General features: G+C 42.4%; 2 protein-coding genes across 3 annotated transcripts in view; one reads left to right on the forward strand and one right to left on the reverse strand.

Annotated features, from left to right (window-relative positions):
* Positions 1-12,340, forward strand: part of LOC113115415 (tyrosine-protein kinase receptor UFO-like) — a 1,029,470-nt gene that overhangs the window by 665,198 nt on the left and 351,932 nt on the right. The gene's annotated exons all lie outside the window — the stretch shown is intronic.
* Positions 3,338-12,126, reverse strand: LOC113115423 (importin subunit alpha-3-like). The gene is made up of 17 exons (XM_026282989.1): positions 11,918-12,126; positions 10,553-10,597; positions 10,390-10,479; positions 10,254-10,283; positions 9,972-10,024; positions 9,796-9,891; positions 9,054-9,139; positions 8,447-8,533; positions 8,209-8,378; positions 8,053-8,097; positions 7,821-7,952; positions 7,612-7,740; positions 6,930-7,034; positions 5,968-6,039; positions 5,722-5,884; positions 5,192-5,286; positions 3,338-5,046 (listed from the first exon to the last, which is right to left on the reverse strand). The coding sequence occupies exons 1-17, from the start codon at positions 11,996-11,998 to the stop codon at positions 4,948-4,950; spliced, it is 1,578 nt and encodes a 525-aa protein (XP_026138774.1). The 5' UTR covers positions 11,999-12,126; the 3' UTR covers positions 3,338-4,947.

Raw genomic sequence — 12,340 nt, forward strand, 5'->3', positions numbered from 1 at the left:
AGCGATTTATCTATGCTAAAGTTGTGTGCGTGCCTTTGTTTTCTTATTTGATTGTTAAATCACTGTATTTAATATATTCTATGTGGAGATATTGTGCTGTTATTAAACTTATTGTGACCACTGTTTGATTACCCGGGATATGTGCGTGCTTTCACACACAACCCGTATAGATCCCGTAACGACACCTGACATCAGGGTGTGAAGTGTAATGAATAAGTCGAAAACGTTAGGCACATTATACTTTCACAGAAGCAAGCGAACGATCTCGGCGTCAGAGCGGAAAGTGAGGAACAAATTGATCTCTGCTTCATTACGGTTTATACATATTTTTTATTTGCAAACGTTGGTCTTCCTTCAAAACAGCCGGTAAACGAGCCGTGCGATAACGTGCGTCATCACTTCGACACGGCATTAGATCTGGCTTTTGTTCACACAGTGCTCGTCCCGAGTTGAACCCAGCAATGTTACTAGGACCCTGACCCGGGTTCAATGCCGGAATCAATCCCGGGACGTGGTTGCTTTCACACAGAAGGCAACCAAGCAATGTTCCGGCAATATGCCGGGTCCGACGTGCAGTGTGAAAGGGGCTTAACTGGATGCTCCATTGTGGATCTGTTGCCAACGGACAAAAATACACTTTAAAAGAGAAGAGCTACCTGTAGCCACTCAGTTTAACAGTCACTCACTGGTTCTTTCAATTTGAAACTGCCTGGAAATGTGCAGTAAGGTATGTAATAACAGTGTTGCAGAAATTTATTTAGAGGAAGGTATTTCAAATGAGCCAGAATTGTTTATTATGGTCTCTTCTTTTTTTTTTACAATTTTAGGCTATTTTCTAGAAGTCATATTTTGTAAAGCTCAATTCTTTTTTTTTATTGTGATGGATGACAAAGAATTCAGCTTTTGTGTTCCTCATGTTTATTTTCCCGTGAAACAGGAAGTCATGACTGGATAATCTCATGTCCCTAGCCACCCTGGTGTTCGAAGTCTAAAAATGAACGGGAATATAGATCTTCAGAGATTTTACTCATAATAATTTCTAGGACTTCGAATAATTGTGGCCAATGTGTATTAGAGCAAAAAAACAATTCATAATGTGATTTTGTTGAAAAACTAGATTGTTTGTTTCCCCCCATTCATTTACTTTTAAAAAATCTGAAGAATAATCAACAGATTTTTCACAATCCTCTTAGATCATATGATTTAAGGTGTCAATAAAATTTTGACCATTACTATCTCTAAAACGGCTGCTTTATCTTTAATATATATGTGTGTGTGTGTGTGTGTTACAAAGGTAACAATATCGGCTGATAGTGATAATTTATGCAATAATTAATTTTTTGACACCTGGGGCCCATTTCAGAAAAAAGGTTAAGTGAAAACTCTTGAGTATGTTAACCCTGAAATGAGGGACACTCTAGGTTTTCTGTTTCAGAATGGGAGGTTTATCATACCTGAGAAAGCAGGGTAAGTCAAGCCCGTTTCTGAAAGAGAGCTAACTTATACTCTGAGTTAACTTGAACCTAACCTGGTCCGGAGCAGGAGTTTCTTCTGTAAACCCAGAGTTTCTTTCGGTCTCCTCCCCCTTTTTAAACACTTCATTGATGCACGCTGGAAAAATCCTGTTCTGACTAAGTGTTTTTTCTTTTCTTCTTTTTTTGCCAAGTACAAATACAAAAAAAAATAAAGATGGATTTTCTTTATAATAAAATGATATAAGATACTTATTCTTGTTTCCTGGTGGATCTAAATTACATGCATTTTACTTAAGTAAAATTATATGCCAGTGTGGTAATAAATATAATCTTAATGCAAATGGTAAACAAGATTATTCTCAGTGCCTATTACTAAGAGCAAATCTACTGTAGCTCCCTCTCCATCCTCACATAAGGTTAAATACGAGTTAAGAATACGAATTCGTATCACGAATACGACACATGAATAACAGCTTCAATGGTGTAGGCAGTAATGTTTTGGACATGGAAAACTAGCTTGTCCCAAAACAAAACTAAGCACTAACTGCATTTTAGTCCAAGTTCAAAATAAAACTAATGCTCCATTGTGAGCGCACAGAGCCATATGAACCATTGCAAGCTGTAAGTAACACAAATATATCTGCGAGAAAACGCAAAAGTTTTGCTAGAGAACAAAAAAAAGTGAAATTTTTTTTTCTTCCAACGCTGAATTTTTTCCACCACCATGTCCCTTTAGGGGCTCTAAAGCGATTACATTGCCAAAAAAAAAACATAACATGCAGACTGAGGCATTTAACATCTTTAGTTATGGAAGGCATTGAAAAATTAATAGAGAGAAATTATGCAAAGGACACAGTTCAAATAAATAACTGTTTTTCTGAATGGCTGGTGTCATCTACTGGGATACCTCAAGGATCTGTCCTATCTCCTATGTTATTTAACTTGCACACAAATGACTGTAAAAGTAGTTTTAGGCATATTATAAAATTTGTTGATGATTCTGTAATAGTTAACCTACTGAGTGATGAGGACTCAGAGGTTGATGATTTCACTATTTGGTGTCGAAACGCTTTAAGACAATGTTCTTAAAACCAAGGAGATGACTTGATTTGAAAACTTCAGTACTAGAAAACGAGCATGCGTGGGTATTGAGAGTGTACTGACTAGGATAATAAATGTTATTTTTCTCCAAATACCAGTGTTGAGTAAGAAGGGGCAGCAAAGATCGTACCGTTTGTGGAAACTAAGGTCCGTTAATGTGGACAAAATACTGATGTGCACGTTCTACAGATCCTATATGGAGTCCCTTATCTTTTTCACTGTGGTGTTTGTCTAATTCCCAAAATGTGAAAAAGAGTTGTCTTGAGAGGTTTGTAACACAGAAGTAAAATAACACGGAGCAAGCAGAAGCCTACGTTTCTATGAAGTTGTCACATACTAGTAAAGACAAATAAAACTTCTATTTCAATCTCTTTAACTTTAGCTCATTAAATTGGTTAAAGTGTCTACAGTGTAGACAAGGTGACATGCATTGACATTAATTCAGCCTAGTTAAGCTAAATATTAATTATTTGCATCCAACTCACAAATTACTCTATTCAAATTTACATTGTTTTACTATCCTTTTGTTGATGGTTCGAACAATGTAACCACCAACAACTTAAGAGATTAAGAATATTATCTTGAATTTGATTAAATGTAATTCATCTGGGCTTAAAAAAAATAATAGTAGTAAATCTATTCTGAGGTTTGGCCCTCCATAAAATCATTTAAAAAGAAAAAAACTCTGGCCAATTACTTAAAAAACCCCCATCAGAAGCTTGTTCATCTTTCAGCTCAGATCAGCGACAGAGAAGCAGCAGTGTGACACATCTGAATATTTATTTGAATAGGTACAGAGCCTGTAGTCTATGGCCAACAGGATAGGCATACCATCTATTTTTCTCTTCTTTTGAAACTACATATTTGCAAACAAGGAATGCTGCTAGGGAGGGTGGGCTGTAAATAAAACAATGAGGTTATGCAAAACAGAGACAGCTCTACAGTCAACTAAAATTAAGAAACGAAAGGATCGATGGTAAACCTAAACAGCGCTTTCAGACCGTTACCTGTACGTGCTTTAGGATGAAGGACTGCACAGTCCGCCAGAGACACGCTCAACACTGAACACCAATATCTACAAATGAAGATGGACTCTGTATTTGCACTACAAGGAGGAGTTTGAGTTTTGTCCATCTCGCTAATGTTCACACACCTCCAACGCTGCAATGTGCAAAACGGTGGAGAATTGCTTGTCGGTCAGGAACGGTGAGGGGCAGAAATGAAAAAAAAAAAAGTCACAAACATTACAGTAGGTACTTTAAAAATAAGAGGAGGAAAAACTAATACTTACAAAACTAAAACCCACTAAAAGGAGGTATGCTGCAGTTTAGCACATGCTGTGGATCCGTCTGAAACGCCTCCCCACATGATCACGCACGGCTCAAAGCCATCGCATTTATTCCCCAGAACAGAGAAGCGGGAAACTCATCATGACAGCAGTGCAGTTAATGTACAATAGCCCGGGTCTGTGCAAAGGTACAACAGTGCACTGTGTGTATTACATGTATTTACACCAGCACTGAAAAATAAAAGCTGAAACTGGGAAGACCAAAAGAAAAAGAAAAAACACTGGGACAACACGCACGTCCTTGAAGACGCAACAGCCAAAGCTCAGTCCAGTGTCATCAACACTAAACAGTTAAAAGAAAAGGGAGAATTAAAGTCATGACATTGTCTTCTTTAGATCACTGATGTCCACTCGTTCCACCGAAGGTGATTTATTTGAATTATTAATTTAGCCTCCTCTTCCAGGCTATTCCACTATTTCCCATTGAATTGGTCACCTTCCACACGCTCTTGACTCGCTGCGTCCGTTACATTCAGTCCTGCGTTTCTTCAGTCAGTCAAGCACACACACACACACACACACACACAGACAGAGAGACAGACCAAAGACTGCGGCGTGAAGGAGAGGGCTCTGGCCTGCTGGGTTTGTTCTCCAGCACATCAGATGAACGCACACACACACTTCAGAAGTGTGTTCCCGTCTCTTGGTTGTTGGTGAGGTTCTCCTTTAGCGTTCTTCCTCTGATTATTCGCGCGAGATGTCTTGGTTATTCCCATTGGTTGGGTTTGGTTTTGTTGAAAAGACACGCGTTGGGTTTAGATGGTGGTGTTTGAAACGCAGTAGTCAGCCACTCACTCTCACTCACATCCACTCAAAGCCGTCTCAAACGCCGTCTGGACGCTTCCTCCAGAAGCAGCTCCACTCAGTTTCTCTCGGATTAGATGCAGCTGGATCCCATCAGCCAAGCACAACGGATCTAATATCTCTCACACTCTCTCGCGCTCTCTCTCGCTCTCTCTAATTATTTTTAATGTTGAACAGAGTGCTGCATCACAAACAAATCTCCAGACTTCCCCGTCGCGTCTAGAACTGGAACCCCTCTGCTGGCACGTTGGTAGAAGAGTTGAAGCTGTACGTTCCTCCTTGGATCGCTTCGGGGACCAGGTTGGAGTCCTCGTCAATCTGAAAGAAAGGAAAGGGCGAGCGGACGCAAGAATGAGAATCAACGAGAGCTGCGTTTGACTTCAAGAACAAAACTGAAGAGGTAATAAAAACTAAACATTGATACACACACGTTCTCATTGTTCAGCAGGAAAAACTAACTCACATCATCAGATGAGAAGAACTGATCGATTATTTCATAAGCCAGTTTGTAGATGTCCTCATTCTCATGGTTCTGCAGTTGCTCGATTTTCTCCAAACCTGAGCAAACAAAAGATAACAATCCTCCTCAAATACACTCGTCACAGGAAGATACACAAAAAAAAGGCCTAAGAGTTTAGGAGCTCATATTTAACGGTTGCCGTTATACATTTCAACGATGAAATGCCCTCATTAGAGAGCAAAGAAATCAGACTTTAATGGTGAATGTGTGTTCATTATAATCAGTAATGTACCAAGTGAGAGGGGTTTCTGTTTAAATCGTTTAGTCCTCTTTAACCTCACCACTTTCATCATTTGACCTCAAGCGCTCATTCAGAACCTCCTCCACTCATTCATCCACTGAAACGTCAAAAATGTGTCACTACAAATAAGATTGTGAAACCCTGACATGTCCCAGACATCTAGTGAGTTTAGAGTGTGATGTTAGATTACGGTTCATCACTCAAACACAGGTGATTGGCTGGTTCTGCTCACCTCCACACTCCTCGATCAGGTTGGCGATGGTCTCCGCTTCATCATCAGCCATCTTGAGGATATTACTGAGTCCGTCCAGGACCACCTGCACCACCTGAGCGTCTTTGACGGTCAGCAGGTTACAGAAGGGAGGAACCACCTGCTGCTGGATCAGGTACGCCACCTACAGGACCAGAGCAACACCTGAACACTGCCTCTCTTTAACATGTGTGTGTGTGTGTGTGTGCGTGTGAGTGAAGAACGCACCTGCTCCTTTCTGCCGCTGATGGTCAGGTTACTGATGGCCCACGCCGCCTCCTTCTGAGTGCCGAAATCTCCCTGAGAGACACAGACCGATTTAAACATCAAACCAGTGATTATTCCTCATTCTCTGCCAGTGATTACACAACTACACTGCTACTGGTCTACACTTCCAGTCAAACGCTTTTACAGAAGTCTCTTCTACTCACCACGCCTGCAGTTATTTGAGCCAAAACACAGAAAGAGCTGTAATATTGTGAAATATTTCACTATTTCAAATAACTGCTTTCTGTGTGAATCTCTGTTAAACTCATTTATTCCTGTGATTTCAAAGTTGATATTTTTCTGCATCATTCCTCCAGTCGTCAGTGTCACCTGATCTTCAGAAAGCAGAATAATTAATATGTATTTTCTTTATTAATACCACTTTTTCCCAGGAGTCTTTGTAGAATAATAAGATCCTAAAGATCAGCATCTATCTGAAAAAGCTTGTTATAAACATTCAAAAGATTGGTTTTGTATTTTTCTTTTTTTGTAGAAAGAAATTATAGAAATGATAAAGACAATTTATGTTACAAGATGTATAATCCAAATAAATAATGTTCTGAAAATAAATCTACTCCGCTGTTTAACAATCAGAAATGTTTCTTGAGCAGTAAATCATCATATTATTCTGATTTCTGAAGATCATGTGACACTGAAGACCGGAGGAATGATGCTGAAAATACAGGAATAAAATACTTTTTATAACATATGCAAATAGAAAACAGTTATTTTCAATAGTAAAAATAGTTCACAATATTAATGCATTGGCAAATAAGTGCAGACTTGGTAAGCAGAAGAGACTTCTTTAAAACCATTAATCTTTTGACTGGCCGTGTACACGTGATATCATCTGCACCCCGTGTGCTCAAGATGTCACGGTGTTAAATACTCTGAAGTCGCAGAAGAGAGCTCCAGACACGCACCTTATCCAGCAGCAGAATAATCATGGGCACTAGATTGGCATCGATGACGGCCTGAACCTGCTGCTGGTTTCCTGCAGTGATGTTGGACAGGAACCACACGGCCTCCTGCGGGAACATAACACTCAGACTCATTACTGCAGCACCAGTCTCTGTGTGAGCGGCCTGCTTCAGATCATTCATTCCCATCACACACACACACACACACACCCCTAAACATGTTCAGCATTCACTCACGCCAGAGACACACCTCAGCGGTCATCAAATCCAAACTCCTAAGGCTCAAACCAGAACTCATTACAATCTCTCTCTGGGTAAGTCTCACTGACATCTAGTGGTGAGCTGGAGAACTGCACAGAGTGGCCATATTTATACTATACCCATACGTTGTGAATATTATTGTTACTGTGTTTTATACACAAGAACAGCAAGATGAAATGCAGTCTGTAGAGCAGTAGGAACATGGCAGGGTAAGACCATGTAAAGGCACCTGTGGTGTATGTAGACAGAAACTGCTCATTCTAAAGGTAATAAAACATAACTGTTCATTCTGTAGGGTCTGTAGATTATATTGCATTTATACACTGCATCTTTATAAGTTTACTCAAGACAAACCCATTAGTTAGAGACTGAGGGGTGAAATGTGAGCGGAGGACACTGTGAGGGTCACATGAGCACTGGTTACCTTGTTGATCTTCTCTTTGGGGTGTGTGAGGAGCGCTTGGAAGTGCCCCAGAGCGTCACAGTTGAGCACCACCTGCGTCTGTTCATCTGTGCCCGTCACTATGTTCCCCACCGCTCGCAGAGCAGCCGTCTAGAGACACACAGCTAACATTAGAGAGGCTACACATCACGCTGAACACCTCAATGAGTGCACAACACGCTCCTCTGTACCTGAACTTTGACCTCCTGGTGGCTCAGTAAGGGCACGAGGTACGGTACAATCCCCGAGTCGATGACCATCTGGATCTGCTCATTGCCAGCGTCTGTGAGATAAGACAGCGCCCAGACGGTGTCCACCAGGATCTGCACAGAACACAGGTCAACCCATCCACACGTGTGACACGGAGCGGTGCATGTACATACACACACACACACACACACACAGAGCGAGAGCTGCACTTACGTTCACATCAGTGTGGTGGATGAGCACGCACAGCGCAGGGAGAATCTGTGTCAACACACACACACACACAACATCACACAAGAGACTGTTAGTGTCTGTGCAGACAGGGCAAGAGGTCACCGGGTCACATGACTCACAGACGGGTCACTCTCATACCTCCTGGATGGTCTCCATGGGCGGGGGGGGGTCCTTGTGCCGGCACAGGTTCACCATGACCCAAGTGACGTTGCGGAGGAAGGTGATGGGTATGGAGGGGCTGATGAAGGCCAGGAGGGGCTTGACCACCCCCAGACTGATGACGTAGTCTCTGCACTGAGGACCATCACCTGTAACAGCACAGAGGTCACTCATCTGACACCGAACACCACCAGAGAAACAGGAGCGAGCCACTCACCGATGATGTTCCCTAAAGCCCAGACGGCCTGCTCACACACGTTCTGATGCGGAGAGTGCAGGAGCCGCAGGAACAGAGGAACCGCATCTACACACACACACACACACTGACAGCTCAGACTGATACTTACAGACACACTAAACACATCATCAGGGGTGCACAACCACAACAACACAACACACTTGGGAAGTTGCTCGTCTGCATTCAACAATGCACAATCACCTTTTCAACACAGTGTAAGATTTACATTCAAAAGCAAGAATCTAGACTGTGCACTGCTGCTTTCAGTTTGGCCAAAAACACTGTACGGCCAATGTGATGCACTGATATATAAACATTAAATCCCCTATGAAAACATCCAACTCATATCTATTCATTCAAAAAAAGATTTGAATGTAGTTACAAACCAAGTTAAGTTGATTTTGGTTTACTAATCGGGTGAAATACAGAAATCTTGGGTCCACAGATGTGGTGAAGCTAGTGCATGTGTCCTAAACTCTGCATTTACAGCAGACACACTCACAACAGTACAAGAACAACAGATGCTAAAACACTGGTGTGCTACAGCGCATGGACTCGGACTCTGAGAGCAGAGAGGTGTACGTACTGGACTGCACCACGGCCTGAGTCTGCTCTGATGTGCCTGAAGCGATGTTGGTCAAGGCCCAGGCCGCCTCGAACTGCAGAGAAGGACTACAGCACAGAGACGACAAAACACTGCCATCAGGACAATACAGGAGCATCTAACAATCACATTTCCTGAACTCCATGATGTGATTAACTGCTAAAGCTTTTAAAATCACAGTATCAACAAGAGATTGAAATTTAGGCTAAAAAATTTTTTTTATAACAGTACAATAAAGCAAAGCACAATTTACACAGATTAAAGAGCAAAATAATTATAGACCAATAGCATCACTTCACAATAAGACCTCGAGTTAACCGTAGTTAATGCATTAACATTCACAATGAGCAATAGATTCATTCAGTTTAAAGACAAGTCTTTGCTCATGTTAGTTCATTAAATAACGTGATTGCAACATGTTATTAAACACTGAAATAACCTGAGATTACTGAATGTCTCGAAGGATTTTTCACTGGCAGTTTGTTAACTAATGTATTAACTAATGTTAACGAATGAGGCCCTAATGTAAAGTGTGCCCTAAAGAATTAAGAACCAAAACACAGCCTATTAAGTCTAAATATTAAGTATTTGTCACTCTGATGAACTCCTTCGAATGTGATGAATAATTATTCTCTGTATTCTGAAGTGCCCACGATAACAATATTGTGCTTTATCGTGATCAATCTCATCCCTGACTAGCAGCACGTCACGTCACAGGTCTTACTTGTCGTCTCGGTCCAGACAGTGCACCAGGATGGGCAGGATCCCAGACTTGATCAGGTCGTCTATGGGAGGGTTGCGGTCACTCGACAGCAGCTTCCTGTGAGACGAGGTCAACAGGATGTGTCTCAGGTCACACACACGAGCAGGGAACATCATGATGACTGAGCTGGTACTCACCTGGCGGCCTGGACGGCACTGAGCTGGACGCCCTGGTTATCACTGGTGGCATTCTACAGCATTCAGACCAGACACCTCGTTAATATACAGACTAACATCGTGTGTCATCAACACTGCTGGAGTGAATCTCATCAAACACACACGTCAGCGATATAGCATATTCTGATTTCTGAAGATCATGCAACACTGAAGACTGGAGGAATGATGCTGATTCACTTATTAAAAGGATTTTCTACTTTTAAAAAGCATTAGTTGCTTCCTACTTTTATTTAAACAACTTACCTGCACTATTGCTTCAAGAGAAGAGTTTTGCTAGTGTAAAAAAGAGAGAGAGAAGAATTATTAGAGTAATAAGTGAAAACTCAACTCACTTGCTGAAGCGGTTCATAAACATTAGATTCAAGAGAACAGCTCTTACACTCCTGAGATCTCCGTCTGCGTCAGAGTCCTCACAGATATCCTCATGAGGCACGTTCCTGCGCTTCAGCAGGTGCTCGTCTCTCTTATTCTGCACAACACACCAGTGTTAGAGTACATCAGTGTTACAGAGCTCATCCTGAACCAGTGTGAACAGATCTCACCTTCCTGAGCTCAACCACCACCTCAGTCCGCTGCCTCCTCATCGTCTGCACAGAACAAACCATCATTAATACAGCTCTGGGGTTACACCATCATCAATACAGCTCTGGGGTCACACCATCACTGACACAGCTCTGGGGTCACACCATCATTAATACAGCTCTGGGGTCACACCATCATCAATACAGCTCTGGGGTCACACCATCACTGACACAGCTCTGGGGTCACACCATCATCAATACAGCTCTGGGGTCACACCATCATTAATACAGCTCTGGGGTCACACCATCATTAATACAGCTCTGGGGTCACACCATCATTAATACAGCTCTGGGGTCACACCATCATTAATACAGCTCTGGGGTCACACCATCATTAATACAGCTCTGGGGTCACACCATCATTAATACAGCTCTGGTGTCACACCATCATCAATACAGCTCTGGGGTCACACCATCATCAATACAGCTCTGGGGTCACACCATCATTAATACAGCTCTGGGGTCACACCATCATTAATACAGCTCTGGGGTCACACCATCATTAATACAGCTCTGGTGTCACACCATCATTAATACAGCTCTGGGGTCACACCATCACCTCAAACACATTTGTGTGAGGGGCTTTAGTGACCCACCCAACACACACCGACACATTAAAGACTTACTGCTGATCATTTGACCCAATTACAATAATGATTAAAAGTGTTACGCATGTATTATATAACACTTAAATTGAGTTGGTGAACGCCTGGAAAATACAAGACTATTAAAACCCACATAACGTTCATTAGCATCATTCTGTCGATCAGTACTCTTGATTATTGAGTCCCACACAGACGTTTAGACGAGAGTCGCTGTGTGTTGCTGTGTGTAAGGCGCTGTTTGGTGACAAAGTGATGCATCTGAAGTGATCTGGAGACAATCATCACATCAGGAGACACAGAGTTACGCTGTGAGGCACATTAGCACAAACACGATGTCCAGCAGGCCAGCACTGAGCTCATGCTAACACTCACTCGATGGCCACTGCGAGGACTCAGACGCGATAACCACACAAACTGAGTCCAGAATCACACATCACAAGCGACCCGAGTGTTTCCCGGAGCTCGCGCTAATGACTGTTAATGAACAAACACTTTAATGAAGAGCTGCGACGCGCGCTAGCTCGATGCTAACGGCTCGGCTAGCCGCGCGGCTAACAGCTTCCCCATCACACATTCGACTGATATATCTGATCTAGTGTCGTTTAAACGCTTATATCGGACAGGATACCACTGGTGGCGTGATGTGAGCGCTCGAGAGAGTTTAATCTCTCGGTTATTTGAGAAGCGGCGGTGGATCTGCTCGACGTCACGCGCGCTTTACCTCCAGATCGCGCCCTTTATTCTTGAAGTTCTTCAGCCGCTGCTTGTCCAGCTTCTCGCTGTCGCTCATGTTTGCACTCATGTCTCTGTGCTGATGTCGTGTGAAATCGAGATGTGCTGGTATTTCTCGGGAGCTGAACGTGTTCGCTCGGCTCTTGTAGACACCGGAAAGTGTTATGCTAATGAGGCGCGGTGTATGCTGGGATTGCCGGTGGAGCGGCGCCGCCTCGCGGGGAACTGTAACACATTAGATCATATTTGGCTCGAGAAAGACGATTCGTTGATGATCTTTAAACGTATTTATTATTTTTCATTTTATTATTATTAGAGGTGGTGGAATGTGTCCGGCAGGTGGCGCTCTATCTATCTATCTATCTATCTATCTATCTATCTATCTATCTATCTATCTATCTATCTATCTATC

The sequence above is a fragment of the Carassius auratus genome, chromosome 15 (assembly GCF_003368295.1).
Source record: "Carassius auratus strain Wakin chromosome 15, ASM336829v1, whole genome shotgun sequence".
NCBI lineage: Eukaryota > Metazoa > Chordata > Actinopteri > Cypriniformes > Cyprinidae > Carassius > Carassius auratus.